General features: G+C 42.9%; 1 protein-coding gene across 1 annotated transcript in view; it reads right to left on the reverse strand.

Annotated features, from left to right (window-relative positions):
• Window positions 1–22,643, reverse strand: part of LOC138637623 (dynein axonemal heavy chain 5-like) — a 569,265-nt gene that overhangs the window by 198,130 nt on the left and 348,492 nt on the right. Inside the window, exons 58-62 of the mRNA XM_069726456.1 lie at window positions 16,662–16,812; window positions 15,222–15,336; window positions 15,030–15,128; window positions 7,482–7,582; window positions 3,734–3,883 (exon numbers count right to left, since the gene is read on the reverse strand). Of these exons, the coding sequence (XP_069582557.1) occupies window positions 3,734–3,883; window positions 7,482–7,582; window positions 15,030–15,128; window positions 15,222–15,336; window positions 16,662–16,812 (616 nt within the window). The remainder of the gene's footprint in view (window positions 1–3,733; window positions 3,884–7,481; window positions 7,583–15,029; window positions 15,129–15,221; window positions 15,337–16,661; window positions 16,813–22,643) is intronic.

Consider the following 22,643-nt stretch of genomic DNA (forward strand, 5'->3'; position numbering starts at 1 on the left):
TTTTGTGCCTGACTCTCCGGGTGTTCCTGAGCCGGCGGGTATTCTCAAAGAGGGGGTAATTTTGTCTGCCATCTCCCCTGATTTGCGGCGGGTGCTGCAAAAATTTCAGGCTAATAGGCCTGACCGTTGCCCAGCGGAGAAACTGTTTGTCCCTGATAGGTGGACGAATAAAGTTATCTCTGAGATTCATTGTTCAGTGTTGGCTGGGCATCCTGGAATCTTTGGTACCAGAGATTTGGTGACTAGATCCTTTTGGTGGCCGTCTTTGTCACGGGATGTGCGTTCTTTTGTGCAGTCCTGTGGGACTGGTGCTCGGGCTAAGCCCTGCTGTTCTCGTGCCAGTGGGCTGCTTTTGCCCTTGCCGGTCCCGAAGAGGCCCTGGACGCATATTTCTATGGATTTTATTTCGGATCTCCCCGTCTCTCAAAAGATGTCGGTCATTTGGGTGGTTTGTGATCGCTTTTCTAAGATGGTCCATTTGGTACCTTTGTCTAAATTGCCTTCCTCCTCTGATTTTGTGCCATTATTTTTCCAGCATGTGGTTCGTTTACATGGTATCCAGGAGAACATCGTTCCTGACAGAGGTTCCCAGTTTGTTTCGAGGTTTTGGCGATCCTTTTGTGCAAGGATGGGCATTGATTTGTCTTTTTCCTCGGCTTTCCATCCTCAGACAAATGGCCAAACCGAACGAACTAATCAAACTTTGGAAACATATCTGAGATGCTGTGTTTCTGCTGATCAGGATGATTGGGTGTCCTTTTTGCCGTTGGCTGAGTTCGCCCTTAATAATCGGGCCAGCTCGGCTACTTTGGTTTCGCCGTTTTTCTGCCATTCTGGTTTCCATCCTCGTTTCTCTTCAGGGCAGGTTGAGTCTTCGGACTGTCCTGGTGTAGATACTGTGGTGGATAGGTTGCAGCAGATTTGGACTCATGTGGTGGACAATTTGACATTGTCCCAGGAGAAGGCTCAACGTTTCGCTAACCGCAGGCGCTGTGTGGGTCCCCGACTTCGTGTTGGGGATTTGGTTTGGTTGTCGTCTCGTTATGTTCCTATGAAGGTTTCCTCTCCTAAGTTTAAGCCTCGTTTCATTGGTCCATATAAGATTTCTGAGGTTATCAATCCTGTGTCATTTCGTTTGGCCCTTCCTGCTTCTTTTGCCATCTATAATGTGTTCCATAGGTCGTTATTGCGGAGATACGTGGCGCCTGTGGTTCCATCCGTTGATCCTCCTGCCCCGGTGTTGGTTGAGGGGGAGTTGGAGTATGTGGTGGAGAAGATTTTGGATTCTCGTGTTTCGAGACGGAAACTCCAGTACCTGGTCAAGTGGAAGGGTTATGGTCAGGAAGATAATTCCTGGGTTTTTGCCTCTGATGTTCATGCTGCCGATCTGGTTCGTGCCTTTCATTTGGCTCATCCTGGTCGGCCTGGGGGCTCTGGTGAGGGTTCGGTGACCCCTCCTCAAGGGGGGGGTACTGTTGTGAATTCTGTTGTCGGGCTCCCTCCTGTGGTCATGAATGGTACTTCGGCTGGTTCTGTCCATGGGCTTCCTCTGGTGGGTGTTTCTGAGTTTCCTTCCACAGGTGACGAGGTTAATTCGTTAGCTGGCTGCTCTATTTACCTCCACTTAGATCTTTGCTCCATGCCACCTGTCAATGTTCCAGTATTGGTCTAGTTCACTCCTGGATCGTTCTTGTGACCTGTCTTCCCAGCAGAAGCTAAGTTCCAGCTTGTATTTCTTTGGTTTGCTATTTTTCTGTCCAGCTTGCTATTTTTATTGCTGTCTTGCTTGCTGGAAGCTCTGGGATGCAGAGGGAGCGCCTCCGCACCGTGAGTCGGTGCGGAGGGTCTTTTTGCGCCCTCTGCGTGGTCTTTTTGTAGGTTTTTGTGCTGACCGCAAAGTAACCTTTCCTATCCTCGGTCTGTTCAGTAAGTCGGGCCTCACTTTGCTAAATCTATTTCATCTCTGTATTTGTATTTTCATCTTTACTCACAGTCATTATATGTGGGGGGCTGCCTTTTCCTTTGGGGAATTTCTCTGAGGCAAGGTAGGCTTTATTTTTCTATCTTCAGGGCTAGCTAGTTTCTTAGGCTGTGCCGAGTTGCATAGGGAGCGTTAGGCGCAATCCACGGCTATTTCTAGTGTGTTTGATAGGATTAGGGATTGCGGTCAGCAGAGTTCCCACGTCCCAGAGCTCGTCCTTTAGTATCAGTAACTATCAGGTCATTCCGTGTGCTCTTAACCACCAGGTCCATTATTGTCCTGACCACCAGGTCATAACAGGTATTGTCAAGAGGAAGATGAGAGACACCAGACCCAACGATGCAGACGAGCTGAATACTGCTATCAAAGTAACCTGGGTTTCCATAACACCTCAGCAGTGCCACAGACTGATGGCCTTCATGCCATTCCACATTGATGCAGTAATTGAAGCAAAAGGAGCCTTGACCAAGTATTGAGTGCATTTACTGAACATACATTTCAGTAGGCCAACATTTCAGATTTTAAAATCATTTTTTCAAGCTGGTGTTATAAAGTATTCTAATTTACTATGATAATGACTTTTGGGTTTTCATTGGCTGTAAGCCATAATCATCAACATTAACAGAAATAAACACTTGAAATACATCACTCTGTTTGTAATGACTCTATATAATATACATATATATATTTCACTTTTCGTATTGAAGAACTGAAATAAATTAACTTTTTGATGATATTCTAATTTTGTGAGACGCTCCTGTATCTTTTGAAAAAAAAAAAACCACTAAAGGCTCATTCAGACATCCAATTTTCATGTACGAGTGCTATTTTTTTTTAACATAGCACTTTTACCTGTGATAGTCTATGGGTCATTCACATGGCCAATATTTTTCGCAGACCTATTGGTCAAAATTGGCATTTCAAGTCAATGGCTCCGTGAAAACAAAAATTTTTTCCACGGACTATCAGAATGGACAATGGAGATATATTTTTTTCTCACTTGGACCACACTCTGATCAAACTCTGATCAAAGTCTGAACATAATAACAGATCTGTTTTTCTCCTACGTGGAAAAATTAGATGTATGAATGAGCCCTAAGTATCTGTCTAATGTTAGCCCTGGTGGTGAGTGTGAAAATTGCAAGATTTCCGATTTTTTTCATTCACATGTATATCGTGATATGAAAATAAAAAAATAAAAAAACATTTTTAAATATTTAATTTAGCAAAAAATATATTTAAAGGAGATGACCACCACTGTACAACCCATAAATAACTCAAAGACTTTCCTCCCGGACCAACATGGCACCTTTGCTCTGAGCCCTGTATTCCCGACCTGTCTCACGACATATAGAATGTCACATGACCACTGGATTTTTACACCAAACAGGTAAATATGGCGCTCATTAGGTGGTATCACAATGTTAATTTTTGACGTGTCATCATGTACAGTGCAATTAGAACATTATACAAAAGATGCACATATAGGATTAAAGCATTTTGAGACCCAACCCATGTCCTTTATTGATACAATCCAAGAGTTACTAATCAGCAGGGATATCAACTGTGAGGAGGCATGTCCCCTTTTTATGAGTCTGGTTGTGGTTGCATCCTTGGTGACCACGCTTGATATACCACTGTTTGTAACCTAGGATCCAGATAGCAATTAATACTGTAGGATTTACATTCCTTATAATTGTGCCGTTTATGTACCCTGACATTGGAATGTGTCTATTTTTATTAAAAACTCACCAATAGTCGTTGAGCTGAAACTCTGTGGGCACTGTTGGCATATTTGGGTTGACCCATAATAGCTTTTACGAGGAGCCCTTCTAAAGTCTGCCACTCGAAAGGTTTGTTGAATCTCACCAGAGTTTTGTCATCCAGAAGCATTCTCAACAGCTAGATGGATATATGAGGATAATATTTTGGATTTAGTCACTTTGACCCACACACATAATAATACTGAACAACGCTGGAGAAATACTTCAGATTCTTGTTCACAGATAACATGTTGCAAATCCAAGGTAGGTCGCCCCTTACCATTTTGCATTCTAGCATGGCCATTGCATAGCAATTCAGCCAAAGTTTGATAATAGTGGCATTTTTTCATGGAGGGGGTGGTTGCCTAGACTTATAAATGAACACAGATGATGAGCCTCATAGGGTGACAGTCACACAGATACGTGTAGTGCACAGTGTCTGGTTTGCAGCCCATGAGTGACACCAATACTTTTAGATCAGGCAGACTTGCCCAGCACTTTATGAGCGCACCCCACAAGGACAGATACCCCAATTTCCTTAGCGGATAGTAAAGTGCTAGCTGTATCCTACGTAAAGCTGAAAAAATTTACAATAACTAGATGTATAAAATGCATTAGTATTTTTGATATTTTGTCCAAAATACTCAGGCTTGCAAATCGCGTCAAGAGTCCTCATTGTCTTGCTAATCCCTACAAAAAATTTAAAGAAATACACCGAAAAGAAAATCAAATAAAAAAAAACATCACAGGAAAAAGGCAGCCACATGCACCAATAACAGGTCACGGAAACTAATGCACCTAAAGGATGCAGGAGACCCCCTTTATAAAGGGTAACACACATGTAAAATGCTGATGAAACATTCACTCATGCACAGGAGTGTAAAGGTACCTTTTGTGATGTAATTATAATTTGTAATGGAAATAATCTATGTTTTTGTTGTTATGTGTTACTTTGTGAAAATAAAATAAATATTAAAAGTAAAAAAAAAAAAAAAAAAAAGGAGTGTAAAGGTACCTTCACACATAACGATTTCGTTAACGATATAGTTGCAATGTCACACTTTTTGTGACGTAGCAACGATCCTGCTAACGATATCTTTATGTGAGACAGCAACCAACGATCAGGCCCCTGCTGGGAGATCGTTGGTTGTGGGGAATGATCAGGACCTTTTTTGGTCGCTGATCACCCCGCTGTCATCGCTGGATCGGCGTGTGTGACGCCGATCCAGCGATGTGTTCACCTGTAACCAGGGTAAACATCGGGTTACTATGTGCAGGGCCGCGCTTAGTAACCCGATATTTACCCTGGTTACCATTGTAAAAGTTAAAAAAAAACACTACATACTCACATTCTGATGTCTGTCACGTCCCTCGGCGTCAGCTTCCCTGCACTGACTGTCAGCGCCGGCCGTGAAGCAGAGCACAGCGGTGACGTCACCGCTCTGCTTTACGGCCGGCGCTTACACAGTGCAGGGAAGCTGACGCCGGGGGACATGACAGACATTGGAATGTGAGTATGTAGTGTTTTTTTTTTTTTTTACTTTTACATTGGTAACCAGGGTAAATATCGTGTTACTAAGCGCGGCCCTGCGCTTAGTAACCCGATGTTTACCCTGGTTACCCGGGGACTTCGGCATCGTTGAAGACAGTTTCATCGATGCCGAAGTTGTTCCCCTGATCGTTGGTTGCTGGAGAGAGCTGTCTGTGTGACAGCTCCCCAGTGACCACACAACGACTTACCAACGATCACGGCCAGGTCGTATCGCTGGTTGTGATCATTTGTAAATCGTTTAGTGTAACGGTACCTTAACTACAACAGGTGTGGGGTCTGTAGTCGCACCCGGGCCCTGGAACCTAAGGGGCCCAAAAAGTCTTTTTGACCTATATGAAAAGACCAATACTATAAGGCTTGCAATAATTGGGGACCCGTTGGAGCATTGGGGCCCATGAGCTTCAAGTTACGCCACTGCCAATTCATGGAGGGGGTGGTTGCTTGCATGTTACGCACCTGTTACATCTTTTCTGTTGCACGTGTTTTTCATTTCTATGCAAGATGCAGCCAAGCCCTTTCACTATTGGCTGTGGAAATTGGGGTGTCTGCCCTTGTGGGGTGCACTTATATAATGCTGGGCAGCTCACATTATCTAATAGTATGGGCATCACTAATAGGCTGCGTTGGAGGCTCTGTGCACTACATTTGTGCACTACATTTGTGTGACCAGAGCCCTATACAAGCCCCATCCATGTGCAATTCTAATACTAGGCAGCCACCCTCTCCATGAATGGTAGGTGTGCAAGTGGCCATTTCATAAATGTTTTGTACCTGTAGTGCCTCTGTATTATCATGATGGCCTGCTGCATCCTGTAGTGCATTAGTATTGTGACCTGTGTTGGTAAATATGGTTGCCTTTTTTCTGTAATTTTTCTTCTACCTCTGTCTTTGACTATGTTTACTCGTGAAGCTGGAAATAAGTGGGTACAAATCCGCCCTAAGGTGGGCATAAATCGCGTTTTATCTCCTCTTTTTGCACTCGGATAAGGCTGGTTTCACACCAGATCATACTACATAGTAACATAGTAACATAGTTAGTAAGGCCGAAAAAAGACATTTGTCCATCCAGTTCAGCCTATATTCCATCATAATAAATCCCCAGATCTACGTCCTTCTACAGAACCTAATAATTGTATGATACAATATTGTTCTGCTCCAGGAAGACATCCAGGCCTCTCTTGAACCCCTCGACTGAGTTCGCCATCACCACCTCCTCAGGCAAGCAATTCCAGATTCTCACTGCCCTAACAGTAAAGAATCCTCTTCTATGTTGGTGGAAAAACCTTCTCTCCTCCAGATGCAAAGAATGCCCCCTTGTGCCCGTCACCTTCCTTGGTATAAACAGATCCTCAGCGAGATATTTGTATTGTCCCCTTATATACTTATACATGGTTATTAGATCGCCCCTCAGTCGTCTTTTTTCTAGACTAAATAATCCTAATTTCGCTAATCTATCTGGGTATTGTAGTTCTCCCATCCCCTTTATTAATTTTGTTGCCCTCCTTTGTACTCTCTCTAGTTCCATTATATCCTTCCTGAGCACCGGTGCCCAAAACTGGACACAGTACTCCATGTGCGGTCTAACTAGGGATTTGTACAGAGGCAGTATAATGCTCTCATCATGTGTATCCAGACCTCTTTTAATGCACCCCATGATCCTGTTTGCCTTGGCAGCTGCTGCCTGGCACTGGCTGCTCCAGGTACTCTGCCAATAAATAATGAATAGGGTAGGTGGCACACCCTTAGAGGACAGTATAAATTTGTATAGGGTGCTACATCCTTTGGAGCCATCCATGGAGCCCCTGTAGATCCATAGCGAATGGAAGGAAGGAACTGCACATCTAAAGGCGCAACAAAGACTGACATATGAGTGTACAGGCAGAGATTTGTAAATCACTGTCAGTGGGAGGAGAGAATTCACCGAGGACCTCCCGTATAACTAGTGTGCAGTGCAGCTCGGTCCCCGGCAGCTACTAGAAGCATGCGTTTGTCTGATTGTACAGCCAGTGGCTGATACATCCTGCCCACGGTTTGGACAGCATGTATCACCTGCCAGAAAATGCAGAAAATTATTTACATCCATTATCACTACTTTCAGAAACATATTTCTACATAATAATAATTTATATTAACAGTTCTTTAGGCTTCACTTTGTTTACTGTACCTTTAACACAAATCAATTTACCTCGTTACAGCGCTGTATGCCATTCTCATCAGGTGTAGGGAGATGCAGATCATCAATAAATAACTGCAAAGTTTTTCCATCCTTTGCACCATATATGAAACCTGAAATGTATAGTATACTTCAAAAGATTTCAAAATAACAGATTTACATTCCATAGACAGAAACACATTTTACTTAAAGGGGTATTCTCAAGCTACTAAATTGGTATAGCTGACTAGACAACATGAAAATAAGCAAGTTTGCAATGGACTTGCTTTTTCTTTTTTATTCTCCTGCTGTAAGAGCTTTTATCTTACAAGGTGTACAGATTGTTTCCAATGAGCCTAGCCATTAAATCCTGATAGAGTGTAGTAGTTACATTCCAGGACAAAGAATTAACTCCTGAGTTGCAAGCCACATCTCTCCAGGTCATTGATTTCCATAGAGCATTGAGCTGCTCAGTTCCATTCCCCCTCCCTCTTAGTTCCTGACAAAGCTGCTGTTATCAGTTTTGCATGAGGACAATCCCTGGCTCCCACCCTCTATTGCCAGATCCTACAGCAGCTGTCTTAATCACAGCTCTCACTTTCCTGAGCAGTTTTCATGTTCAAAGGCCATGTCCTGTTATCTCTATGTGGAAATATACGGATAACAGTATACACTTCAGAATAATGACAGACCATTAAAGAGGACCTTTCATCAAAATTTTCAGGATGAACTAGACATAGAATGTAAAAGGCAATGCAGAGCACAATAAAACTTTTTTATTTTGTCTTTTTGTTGTGGAGATATTAGCAATTAAAATATTTGTGACTTAACAGTTACATTTTGTTTCAGTCCAAGTGAGCATTACCAGAAAGGCATTACTAGGGGTGTGTAATTCTTCCTATTCATTATGCTGAATAATCATAAGCAGGCAGCAACACACTAGGGAAAGAAGAACACGCCGCACAATAGCATTGACAAACAGTGTGCTCTCTTCACTGAAGTGTGAAGATGTGCTGGAGTACAGCAGAGCTAAATGTGATTTGCTGACAGCGTTCATCTCTCGTTTCTGGCAACCTATTTGATATACAGAAAATGGAGTACGGACTTAAAATTATATATCAAAAAAATTATCAATTTTATTGGTGAAAAAGTGATAAAATGAACAAGAGAAGATACAAAATCCCAAGGACTAGCAGGCAACAGGCAATAGTCATGAACAGCTAGTAGTAATGTAATATAGAGAACAATATAGCAACAGCATGGCAAACATAGTAATTGAATGAGACTAATAGTAAGGCTAGAGTCATACCAGTATATGGCGTCCGATGTGAGAGCATCGGATGCGATATGCTAATGACCCTTGGGCTCCAGCAATGCTGCAAGCGGGAGCCGAGGGTCATGCTACTGTACTCCAATAATCCTGCACAGAGATGATCGGAGCACAGCTATGGAGGAGGCAGAGAAAGTAGTCTCTCCATCTCCTCCACTGCCGGCATCAGCATATATCGCACTGCACTCTGAGTGATATGCTTTGTGTCACTCGCAGCCACAGACTTATATGGGTGTGAGTGAGCCGAGTCTCACTGCCAATCACAGCATACTGCGATTGTTCTCGCATGCCTTTTCGCCATGAGAAAATAATCACAGATGTGAGCAGCCCCATAGAGTAACACTGGGCCGAGTGCTATGGCGATGTTTTATCGCATAGCACTCAGCCGTGTTGTACGGTAGTGTGACTCCAGCCTAATGCTCATTTACTCATTACCTAATTACCTATACCTAGCAGCATAGTAGTTTTGCTATGAACAAAATGCATGAACATGTCAAAGTAGAGCGCTTCCCCTTTATAAAGTTCCTGTTTAGAATCCCAGGGGAGAGCATGTGTGTTTCGCATTTGCTTTCTCAAAGGGTTATCCATGCGCATCGGGCTCTCCCCTAGGATAGCAAAATTACTTTGCTGCTGTGTATAGATAACTAGGTAATGAGTTACTGAGCTACAATGTATTACAATTAGTCTCACTCAGTTGCTATGTTTGGCATGCTGTTGCTATATTGTACACTATATTATTCCTAGCTGTTCATAACTCTTGATGGAAAATGGATCCGTCAATGAGCCATCTGTTTTTTGCTTACTATATACAGTAATAAAAATATGTATCTGTTACTAATGAAAGAAAAACGGATGGCTAATTAACGGATCAATTTTTCATATATTTCAATGTTAACAAAACAGATCCAGATCAGTTATTTAAAAATGGAGTAAAAGTTGTGTCTGCACAACTTTTTTGCCAATGGATTGCTGCTTGATCCGTTTTACCTGATCACTACTGGATATTTGAATATAGCCTAAGGTTGCTGCACTATGGCACCCCGTTCGTTGGTCCCATTGGGGCTTACGTCTGAACCCTCCCCCACAAAATGGGACTCTGGCGGATGCACCGATGGGGCCATAGACTATGAGGGTGCCAACAGGGCGAACATGTGCTCTGTCATGCATCTTTTTCAGGCGTGTATGCCTACTGGAGACAGATACTCAGACATAGTAGACTCAGATAATGGAGAAGATGGAGAAATATTGTTCTCCATCTTTACCGCACCTGTGCTACGGTTTTCTCATTTGAGAGAATCGGATCACATTAAGATGACACTCGGATCAGAGTTTGATCTGAGTGTTATTTACATAATTGATCTGGTTCTCTCGCATGAGAAAACCGTAGCATAGGTGCATAAGAGAATCTATGCTCGTGTGACCCTGGCCTTATAAAGAGAGAGAGAGATTGGTGGAACACATGCATTTCTGCAGATGGGCCACCAAACACAGAGAATAGTTGCTAAAAATACAGAAGAGGAAGAAACACAGTATGCTAGCATGGGTCAATGTGGAGCATGTCGTTGACATGTAAAAAGCATTTCTTTTAGGCTGGTCAGCTGATGTTGGTTGGTATAACCACTCCCACCTCCCTTTAAATAGTCACATGGCGCATCAGCTGAACATCGGTTATAGAGTTTTTTTCTATGCTGACCACCTAGGTGTGTGCTGCTCGCCTGTGATGGTGTTGCTGCTGCTGTTTGAGTTCTGTTATCCTGGTGCCAATTTTCTCTGCTGCTGTGGAGCTTAGCAGCAGAGCCTGAGCTGAGTATTTTTCTTTTTGTCTGTCCTGTGTTTGTCTCTTCCCCTGTGTGTTATCATCTGCAGTGGCGAGGCTAGTGTCTTTGCCAGCCAGTGCACTAGCCAGGGTTTGTAGAGGTGACAGTCAAGGACTATGGACGTGCAGGTGATGGGGTGAAAGACTCACATAGGGCACTAGGGAAGCTTAGGGACAGGCACAGGTTGGTGTCAGGAGGTGTCCGATCCCCATTTCCAACTGTTAGGGCCTTTGTCTTCTTTTTCCAACCCGTTGTGTTTATATGCTGTGGTGTCCACTGGACTTACCCGTGTCTGAGCGTGACAGCTGTACAAACTAATCACAGCACCTTGTAAGGGATATAGCCCTATAAAAATCCTACTTTTATTATCCCATATCTATTGCAGTGTTTACTACTTGTTTTCCATCTATCTCTGTCCCACCTCTTCTTTAGAGGGGTATTCACAAGTTTGGAAGTTTTCCCTTATCCGTAGGATAAGGAATAACTTTCAGATCTGTCAGGGTCATATCACTGGGACCCTCACCAATCCCAAGAACCACGATTCTGCACACTGTCGCTCCACTCATTGCAATGGTACTGCTGGAGATAGCCAAGCACTGAGTTTATAAAAGAGTCACAGTAATTAACCCTTTCCGTGAACACCATACAAAATAAATTTAAAAGGGGGGCAAAAAACTATGCCTTTTTAATCATACTGTTGAACAAAAAGTGGAGTAAAATGCTATAAAAAGATGAATGTAAGTAAAATGGTATAGCTGAAAACATTATCTTGTCACAAAAAATAAGCTGTCACACAGCTCCATCAGAGCAAAAATCAAAAAGCTTAGCTCTTAGAATATAGCGATGCAAAAACAATTATTTTTTCTAATAAAAGTTTAGTATAAAAGCAGCAAAGCATAAAAAAAATAAATGTGTTATCATTGTAATCTTACTGACCAGTAGAATAAAGCTGTCTTATCATTTTTTACCACATATGGAATGACATAACCCCCCCTAAAAAACAATTCTTGAGTTGCTCATTCTGCCTCCCAAAAATTGGAATAGAAAGCAATCAAAAATTGTTATGTGACAGAAAATAGTACCAATAAAAACATCAACTCGTCCTGCAAAAAAACAAAAAACAAGCCTTCACATGACTCTGTCAGCAGAAATATAGAAAAATTATAGCTCTCAAAATATGATGATGCAAAACCTTTCTCTTGCAAAAAAAGTCTTTAAGTGTGTGATGCCAAAAAAATCCAATATATAAATCTGATATCCCAGTAATAGCACCGACCCAAAGAGTAAAGTCATCTAATTACTTACACTGCACAAGGAATAGCATAAAAAATAAATGAAACCAATTCTTGACCTGCTGTTGATTTGTTCATTCTGCCTTTCTGTAAGGCTCGGCACACATTTATCCTTCGCTCTATGCTGAGCACTTACATCGAGTTTTCCGCGTAAATACGTTATTCAGATGGAATCCCTGAAGGAAGTTTTCCTATAATGAGGCAGACTGAGACACTCTGGACGCTGTCTGAACTGTTACCCAGCAGTGTTTTTTTAAGTGTGAACAAAAGCTCGAACAGGCTACAGTTCTTTGCACTTCTGAAAAGAAGGGCACCACTGAACAGAGGCTTGTTGGAGTCCAGAGTAACTCTGCTGCCTCATTATAGTGATTGGATCACTCGGGGGGGGGGGGGGGAGGGTTCATCTATGTCATGTCATTAAGAGATTTAAATGGAAACCCAGATATAAGTGGTAAGCGTAGAGCACAAGATAACTGTGATCCAAAATGTTATGTAAACTGTTCCCAATAAAAGCTTCAACTCAATCCAGAAAAAAAGCAAGTCCCCATTCAGGTCTGTCATCTGGTAACAGAAATATAGGGGACTTTCATGTTACTGGTAACATAAAGGATCTGGAAAAGTGAAATGGCTCCCCTAAAAAAAAAATTCAGCAAATTCTGTGCTCCCAAATCCAAATATCCCCCTCCCTTCTTAGCTCTACAGTGTGCCCAAGCCACACTTAGCATACACATATTTGGCATTTCTGTAGCGATGAGAACACACTTAATTTATGGGTGTATGTCTCCAGAAGCACAAGCTGAGAATAATTTACTGGGCACTAGAACATACTGGGCACTACAAAGTATGGGCCCAACAATGGCAGATTTGCAATTTTCACTCAGCAACATCCAATGCTGCTTGTTTCGAAAAAATTCCTTTGAAGTCAAATTGTCACTATCACTGTGGATAAATAATTTCCAAAATGATGTCACTTGAGGGGGTATCCTGCTCTTTTAGCACTAAGGGGCTCTGTATATGGAGTCTAAAAACAATTCTATGATAATTTGTTCTACAAGAATCAAATAGTGCCTCATCCCTCCCGAGTCTCGCCGTGTGGTTAAGCAGAACTGTATAGCCACATATGGGATATTTCCACATTCAGCAGAAATTGTGGGACAAATTTTGGTGTCATTTATATCTATTTCCCTATGTGAAAATGTAAAATCTGAGGATAAAACTAAATTTCTGTGGTAAAAATGTCAATATTATCTCTTCACTGCCCAATGGTGTAAAATTCTGTGACACACCCATGGTGTCTATATGATCACTGCACTCTTTGAATTTATTGCATACATTTTTGCATGCAGTTTGGTTTGCATGCTTTGGTTGTTGAAAAAGGAAGGGGGGACACAATTTGCCTTATCTTCTTAAGGCACGAAAATACCTTGTCCAGGCCCTGGTATAGATGCTGGCTACACAATATCACTGATCAATAACACTGAGTCTGGCACTTTTTCTTTTTTCTCTCTCCCTTTATCAATTCAATATCTGTATTATCCCCAGACTATTACTCTTATCTTTTTTAGTGCTGCCGTTTTACAGCACATTACTGTCTACAATATGTGTCCAATAATTTAGTGTGTAGAATATGTGTCCTTATGTGTACCACATTGAGCATGGAGAAAAGAAAGAAGACCAAAGAACTGTCTGAGGATTTGAGAAACCAAATTGTGAGGAAGCATGAGCAATCTCAAGGCTACAAGTCCATCTCCAAAGACCTGAATGTTCCTGTGTCTACCGTGCACAGTGTCATCAAGAAGTTTAAAGCCCATGGCACTGTGGCTAACCTCCCTAGATGTGGACAGAAAAGAAAAATTAACAGGAGATTTCAACGCAAGATTGTGCGGATGTTGGATAAAGAATCTCGACTAACATCCAAACAAGTTCAAGCTGCCCTACAGTCCGAGGATACAACAGTGTCAACCCGTACTATCCATCGGCATCTGAATGAAAAGGGACTGTATGGTTGGAGACCCACTTCTTACCCCGAGACATAAAAAAGACAGGCTGGAGTTTGCCAAAACTTATCTAAAAAAGCCTAAAACGTTTTGGAAGAATGTTCTCTGGTCAGATGAGACAAAAGTAGAGCTTTTTGGGCAAAGGCATCAACATAGAGTTTACAGGAGAAAAAAAAGAGGCATTCAAAGAAAAGAACACGGTCCCTACAGTCAATCATGGCGGAGGTTCCCTGATGTTTTGGGGTTGCTTTGCTGCCTCTGGCACTGGACTGCTTGACCGTGTGCATGGCATTATGAAGTCTGAACACTACCAACAAATTTTGCAGTATAATGTAGGGCCCAGTGTGAGAAAGCTGGGTCTCCCTCAGAGGTTATGGGTCTTCCAGCAGGACAATGACCCAAAACACACTTCAAAAAGCACTGGAAAATGGTTTGAGAGAAAGCACTGGAGACTTCTAAGGTGGCCAGCAGTGAATCCAGACCTGAATCCCATAGAACACCTGTGGAGAGATCTAAAAATGGCAGTTTGGAGAAGGCACCCTTCAAATATCAGGGACCTGGAGCAGTTTGTCAAAGAAGAATGGTCTAAAATTCCAGCAGAGCATTGTAAGAAACTCATTGATGGTGGTTACCGGAAGCGGTTGGTCGCAGTTATTTTGGCTAAAGGTTGTGCAACCAAGTATTAGGCTGAGGGTGCCAATACTTTTGTCTGGCCCATTTTTGGAGTTTTGTGTGAAATGATCAATGTTTTGCTTTTTGCTTCATTCTCTTTTGTGTTTTTTCATTTAAGACAAATTAAATGAAGATAATAATCCCAAGTAATTTGTGTTTGCCATCATTTTCAGTAAGAAAATGAGTATTACCGTATCTGACAGAATTGCAGGGGTGTCAATATTTTTGACCATGACTGTATATATATATGGGGGTGGAAACAGATAGAAGAGGGACCCTGTAACAGAAGCTGCTTTTTGCCTTGAAGGTGGTCGTGAGCCCCCCTTACCTTTTAGGCCCCTATGCAGCTGCACAGGTTGCAGCAGAACTATGCCCGCCGCTGCATATGTAAATATATGTTGTTTTTGTTTTTAAATAAATTATTATAACTCTTGACTTAAAGTAAAAAGCCTAAGAAATGGTAATGTAATTACCTTGTCTGTGAACGATATTTTGTTCCAGTAATTCTTGGAGTTCTTTGGCCTTTGAAGATCCTGAAAACACCATTCTTTTGAGCAATGTGCGTGTCCGGTCTGCAGAAAAACAATACAAATAAATTTAGGTTTATAAAATTAATTGATCATTCTAAAATATATATATATTTTTTTAATAAATCCACCATATACCTTGTGTAGAAATGAAGTCATTCATTAATGCGCTCTTCCCACACCCTGGAGGTCCAGCTAATAAGACATGTTGGGATCCCATGCTGGCAAACTCTAAGAAAGTGCGCACTATAACCTATAAAACACAAATAAAATAGATCTAACATTTAAAATAATGTTGTTCATGCCTTTTTCCAAATGCTTTTGATTTTTTGATAACTGAAAACACCTAAATAAAATGGTTCATGCCATGTTCTCCTTGTCTTGTGATATCATCCTGGTGCCTTCTGCTTTGTGTATCTACTCCACATTGCCCATTGTAGCGAAAATGCCAATATAAATTTCCGTAAATCCCATAATTGCTTTGGTAAAAAAAATCAATCTGTCCTTTAAAGGGAATGTGCACCAGTTTTCTTGTAGTTTTTTTGTGTGAAATTAAGCTTGAAATAGTACTTAAAATATATTAATGCAATGTTTGCACTGTTTGCAAACATTTCTATATGAAAAATATTATATATTTTTTAACAAATATATATAATTACCACTAGGGGAGCATTTTCCGTTTTAGACCTCAAGCAGCTATAGTAAGACTTACCAGCTTTACTGTTAGCTGGAAAATTGGGGCAGTAACTGCTGACATCACCATTTCCCTCCCCTTTTGGGTGGTCTAGTATCCCTGGGGCAGAATGAAGAGTAGCATCACAGGGCAGCGCCATTTTGTGGGAGACTGCCCTGTGATCTGCTATCATCAGCAGCTACTGCATCGGAAGCACAGCTTGTTTACAGTGGAGAACATCATGGACCGGAAGAAGAGCGAAGACATCTGGTGTGTATGGAGCAGAGCTGTTGGCAGGAGCTGTAATTCATCCCTCAGTAAAATAAGATAAGGAGCTGCAGGTCTGCAGTGAATGGCTGCATTGTGGAGGGGGTGAGAGAGACATATTTAGTCTGGCTGAGAGGGACATATTTAGTCTGGCTGAGAGACACATGGAGACTGATGGGAGAGAGATATATATGTAGTATGCCGAGGGCTCCATGAAAATGGCAGCAGAACACTCCCACTACTGTGAATTGTGCAGAGGCGTGCCCATTTCACAGCAGTGACATCTCAATTATAATAGATAGGGTCGGCGTCCTTCTGTTATCTCCTATGACCATGGGGTGCCGTTTTATGACATTGAAAGTGTCGTGCAGCTACTGTGAAAGCAAGATGTCAGCCCCCAGTGCCTTCTTTAAACTCCTATAACACACAAAAAATGTTTCAAATGCAATCAAAACTTGGTTATAACAGCACGGTATGCCACATTATATTGATTTATTAATGATCTACAAACGCGGTGCCTTCCCTTTAGGTCAAGCATCAAACTTGACATTGTTTGCACATTTTCACAAACATAGAAATATGTTCTCTTTTTCCCCCAAATAGGATTTTACTTTCCTACTTGTTTTGCCACAACTCACCGTGTCTTGGGTTTCAATGAATGTTTCTCCCATGATGTCTGTGTTCCCAACATATGTGATATCTGGTAAGCGTGACTGCCATGTATCCCATTCTCCTGACTCATCAAGAAAATAATCAAATACCGAAATCTCCTGGTCATCATCTGGCAAACTACACAAAAAGACAAACAGGTCAGCAACTCCTCAATTGATTGACCTTCATGACTGACTACAATCTTCTGTTGGGCCTCATTCGGGTGTATGTTTTCACTTGTACATGGATAAAGGGGACCAATTTTGATCAGTGTTTGGGATCAGATTTTAGTCAGTTTGTCAGTTTTTACCATCAGTGTTTCAGCAGTTTTTCTCAAATGCAAAAAACTGATGCCTTTTTCTCATAGCAAACAGACAATGAAAGATTTGAACAGCACACTGATGGATTCAAGTTGTGTTCTAGTGACGTCCAAATTTTTCACAGCCTCATATTTGAAAGTGCGATTTTTATCCATCACTCAGATCAAAATCAGACTTTTTTTTTGTTTTATTTTGCAGACATTAGACCTGGAAGTAGGGATTTTTGTGTTACTCACCGCAAAATCCTTTTCTCCGAGGCGCTCATTGGGGGACAAAGGACTATGGGTGTATGCTTCTGCCGCCAGGAGGCTGACACTAAGTAAACATAAAAAAGGTTTAGCTCCTCCTCCGTCGTATACACCCTGACACTGGCTACCAGAGAATCCAGTTCAGTGCAAAAGCAGTAGGAGAACCAGAAAATAATATTATCAGCATAAATACAGAAAACTTATGTCTAGAAAAGACCTCGCTAACTGATAATATCAGATACAAGAAGACAGTAGCCGTCAGGGAGGGAGCTGTGTCCCCCAGTGAGCGTCTCGGAGAAAAGGATTTTACGGTGAGTAACACAAAAATCCCTATTTCTCCTTCGCCTCATTGGAGGACACAGGACTGTGGAATGTCCTAAAGCAGGGGTCCCCAACTCCAGTCCTCAAGGCCCACCAACATGTCATGTTTTCAGGATTTCCTTAGTCTTGCCCAGGTAATAATTGCATCACCTGTGCAATGCAAAGGAAATCCTGAAAACATGACCTGTTGGTGGGCCTTGAGGACTGGAGTTGGGGACCCCTGTCCTAAAGCAGTCCCTGGGTGGGAAATTAACTCACCAGTAATAATTATCCAGACAACTGTTGTCTATAAGTGCATCACCGCCGCTTGAAGAATCCTTCTACCCAGACTCGCATCAGCAGAGATCTGGGAGTGGACATTGTAGTGCCTGGCAAAGGTATGCAAACTAGATCAGGTTGAAGCTTTGCAAACCTGTTCTGCTGAGGCCTGATGCCGAATCGCCCAGGAAGCCCCCACTGCTCTAGTGGAGTCAGCTTTGATTCCAGCCGGAACCATCATGCCCTTGGCGCAATAGGCCTCCTGAATGGTCGCACGTATCCACCTGGCCAGGGTAGATTTTGAGGCCGCACATCCCTTCCTGCGACCCTCTGGGAGGACAAACAGAGCATCCGTCTGATGAAAAGGAGCTGTTCGGGAAATGTATCTCCTCAGCGCTCTCACTAGGTCCAACGTATGGAGAGCTTTTTCCACACGGTGCGTAGGCGCCGGACAAAAAGAGGGAAGAACTATATCCTCATTAATGTGGAATGAGGAAACAACCTTCGGCAAAAAAGAAGGTGCTGGTCTGAGCACTACCTTATCCTGATGAATCCATAAAAAAGGAGTACGACAGGAGAGGGCTGCCAGCTCTGATACCCGCCTTATGGAAGATATGGCCACTAAGAATACAACTTTCCAGGAAAGGAAAGTCAAGGAAATATCTTGAAGAGGCTCAAAAGGAACTTCCTGTAAAGCCCTTAAGACCAAATTAAGGTCCCAAGCTTCCAAAGGAGTCTTATAAGGAGGGACCTTATGAGCGACTCCCTGAAAAAAAAGTCCTGACCTGTCGGTTAGTAGCAATCCTGCGCTGAAAAAGGACCGACAAGGCTGAAATCTGCCTTTTAAGAGTACTTGGAGCCAGCCCTGAATCCAGGCCTGCTTGGAAAAAGGCTAGAATATTTGGGACGGAAAAACGCAGAGGAGGCAGCCCGCGCCCTCTACACCAAGAAAGAAAAACTTTCCAAGTGTGATAATACATCCTGGCCGAAACGGTTTTATGTGCACTGATCATGGTATCTGCTACCTCTTGGGAGAACCCTGCCTGAGTTAAAACCCAAGATTCAGTGGCCAGGCCGTCAGACGTAGGACCCCTGAGTTCTGATGGTACATCGGCCCTTGAGATAGAAGATCCGGATGATCGGGGAGCCGCCACGGAACTCCAGTGAGAACTTGTACTAGGTCCGCGTACCAGGTCCGCCGCGGCCAATCCGGGGCGATCAGAATAGCAGGCACTCTTTCTGACTTGATTTTCTTGATTACCCTTGGGAGCAGTGCCAGAGGAGGGAACAGATAAGAGAGATGAAACTGGTTCCAAGTCAGCACTAGCACATCCACGGCGATTGCCTGTGGATCTCGGTACCGGGCGACAAATCTGGGTACCTTGGCATTCCTCCTGGACGCCATTAGATCCACGTCCGGAGTCCCCCATAGATGGCATATTTGCTGAAATACCTCAGGATGGAGAGACTATTCCCCGGACGCTAGACCCTGTCGACTGAGGAAACCTGCTGCCCAGTTCTCTTCGCCCGGAATGTGGACTGCTGAAATCACCGAGTGATTCCTCTCGGCCAAGAACATTATTCGTTTTACCTCCTGCATGGCTGCGGGTGCCCCCTGATGATTTATGTAGGCCACGGCTGTGGCATTGTCCGATTGAATCCAGACAGGGCGACCCGCCAGAAGATGGTGCATATACTGCAAAGCTAGTCAAACTGCCCGAATCTCTAAGAGATTGATAGGAAGATCTGATTCCCGAGGAGACCAGCGCCCCTGAGCAGTGTGGTGAAAGAACACCGCTCCCCAACCTAGGCGACTCGCATCTGTTGTAAGCACTACCCAATTGGTTGGAGGAAAGGGTTTCCCTTTCAGTAAGGACAAGCTGTTTAACCACCATGAAAGAGCCTGCCTGACCTGGGGAGACAACCGACATCTGCGGTTGAGGGAGAGTGGATTCTTGTTACAAACTGCTAATATTGCATGTTGGAGAGGTCGGAGGTGAAGCTGTGCAAATGGCACTGCTTCTATAGTTGCAACCATCCTTCCAAAGACCTTCATGCAGGACCGGATCGTATGACGGTATGGTTGCTGAAGATTCCTCACTTCCCGCCGAAGGGCTAGGACCTTGTCCTGGGGAAGGATTGATAGGGCTTGAGAGGTGTCGAAAATCATTCCTAGAAATGAAATCCTCTGAGACGGTTCTAGGGATGACTTCCTTAAATTTACTAGCCAACCCAGACGAGAAAGGGTGTGTAGAGCAATGCTGACATTTTCCTTGCAAGCTTGAAAGGTCGGCCCTTTGATCAGAAGATTGTCTAAATATGGCAAGACTACTATGCCTCGGGAGTGCAGAATGGACACCACAGTTGACATGACCTTCGTGAACACCCTGGGGGCGGAGGCCAGCCCGAAGGGTAAAGCCGTGAATTGGAAGTGTAAGTTGTTTTGGGCGAAACGGAGAAATCTTTGATGAGGAGGAAAAATGGGAATATGTAGGTAGGCATCCTGAATGTCTATCGAGGCCAAGAACTCTCCCTTTTCCATTGAGGCAATAACTGACCGTAGAGATTCCATCCGAAAGTGACGAACGTGGACAAACTTGTTTAAGCGTTTCAGATCCAGAATGGACCTTACTGTTCCGTCTTTTTTGGGTACTATAAAAAGATTGGAATAAAACCCCTGAAACCTTTCTTCCCTTGGAACAGGAGAGATGACCCCGCTGAGACGAAGAGACTCTATGGAATTGAACAGGTCTTGTCGGTGGGACTCGGACCTGGGAAGACGGGATGGGAAAAACCGGCGAGGAGGCTGACAGACCAGCTCTATCTTGTAACCTGAAGACACGAGCTCTCCCACCCACCGGTTGTGGATTAATTGAAGCCAGACTTGGTAAAACAAAAGTAGTAGCACTAGAAATGAATCTCATACTGGGAACTATACAGAAACTTAGTGAACATGAATTCCCTTAAAACAAATTTTATTATAACAATCTTAAAAAACACACCAACCCAGTGCTTATTGGCACAACAATAAATCTACCAAAAAAATAAAAATTGACCAAGGTCTAGCACATACCCTACAATGACCTTTCCTATCACCTGCCTTGCTGTGGAGGTTGGCACCCTAATAACAATTTTTTGGCGCCCCCACTCAACATGGACTAACCCTCACTCCCCTATCTCACCCTACTATGCAGGTGGGAAAACAATGATATATAAGAACAGAAATGAAGAAAGCAAAAAAATGGTCAAAAAAATCACCAAAAAACCCAAAACACAATATATTGAAATTAGCAAAAAAGACAGGAGTAGGACAATGCTAGGATTGTCCCAGAGTTTCAGCCCCTGTGATACACTAATTGCTGCTAAATTGCAGTGGGTATGCTACCAGATATGCCACATAAACATGCTAATTCAGCATAAAAAAGAACTATTACCCATACCACACATCATTACCTCCTATACACTGTCTAGCTGACTTGAACACGGATATGTATCAATTGTCAGTCTAACAAACGCCCCTAGATGGGGCTAACAGCGTCAGTCATTAATCTAAGATGTATGCCTAACAAAAATAATGATACAAATTGCCCATCAAGATGTACTGAGCCTGGCTACAGGATATATCAATAATATAAGCAATGATGCGTGTTACTTATCAGGGTATGTTGCGCCTCAATGCGTTTCCCCGTGGTACGGTTCATCAGGAGGCCCATCAAACATGTCAGATACCAGATGCCATGGATAAGTAGCATAACCAGCGGTCCACAACGGGTGGAGTTAAATACCCCCGTTCATACGCTTGCTCCAATCAGCGCCATCGCTAATCAATGATGGCAAAAAGCAACCTGGGTAATAAGTTATTTACCTGCCATATCCCAGACGGTCATACTGCTTCAGCGTGGGTTTAACCCTACTGCGCATGCACGGAAGTCTCCGTCTACTCTCGATCATTCATGCGTTTCAGGTTGCAGCGTGCACTCCAATGCCGTGCGCATGAACGGAGTCTTACCTCCATCTATTGTTGATGCCTCATGCGTTCCACGCTGCAGCTGCAGCCTGCGTTCCAGCCTACTGCGCACAACCGGAAATGATGTTCCGTATGCAACAATAACATAGATGCTGGAAGCGACCTGCTTCTTAACTGGTTCCAGTGCGCCCAATTAAAATAGACTCCCCGGACACCTAGTATTACAGAGCGGCAGTTTAGGGTTCCGATGTCACACGTATGCCACCAATGCATACCTTATTAAACATCTAGACACCGGGACAAATAATATACCCTAACCCGTTTATCAAACGCACTATTTACATATACTCATATATATAGGAGCATATGCGACCCCTTGCTGGCTTATAGATCGCAGGGAAAAAGCAGAATTATTAAACAATAATAAAGATAAAACGTCCAATGTAGACATAGACATCTTTATTTTTGATAAATGCTCCCTACAATGTGGCGCATGTACAAACATGCTAAAAACATGCAGTTTTAACAAGAAAATGTTCACCCTCACACCTTTCCATAAGGCACTCAACCCCAGACCACCCCAATATAATCAGAGAAAGGGAACCATTAGATGAAGCACGTATATGAAAGATATTCATTGAGCCCCTTAGGGGACAATGATTGTAATCTATACATCCATTCTATTTCTTTCCGTTGGATGGCTTTATCCAAATCACCCCCTCTTACTTTAGGTCTAATCATTTCCACCATATTGAAGGTGATTTCTTTCAAGTTGCCCCCATGTACTTCATTCATATGACGAGCCACCGGGGTGTCTCTCTTATTTCTTATATCTCCCACGTGCTCGCCTACCCT

Source organism: Ranitomeya imitator, chromosome 5, assembly GCF_032444005.1.
Source record: "Ranitomeya imitator isolate aRanImi1 chromosome 5, aRanImi1.pri, whole genome shotgun sequence".
NCBI classification, from domain to species: domain Eukaryota; kingdom Metazoa; phylum Chordata; class Amphibia; order Anura; family Dendrobatidae; genus Ranitomeya; species Ranitomeya imitator.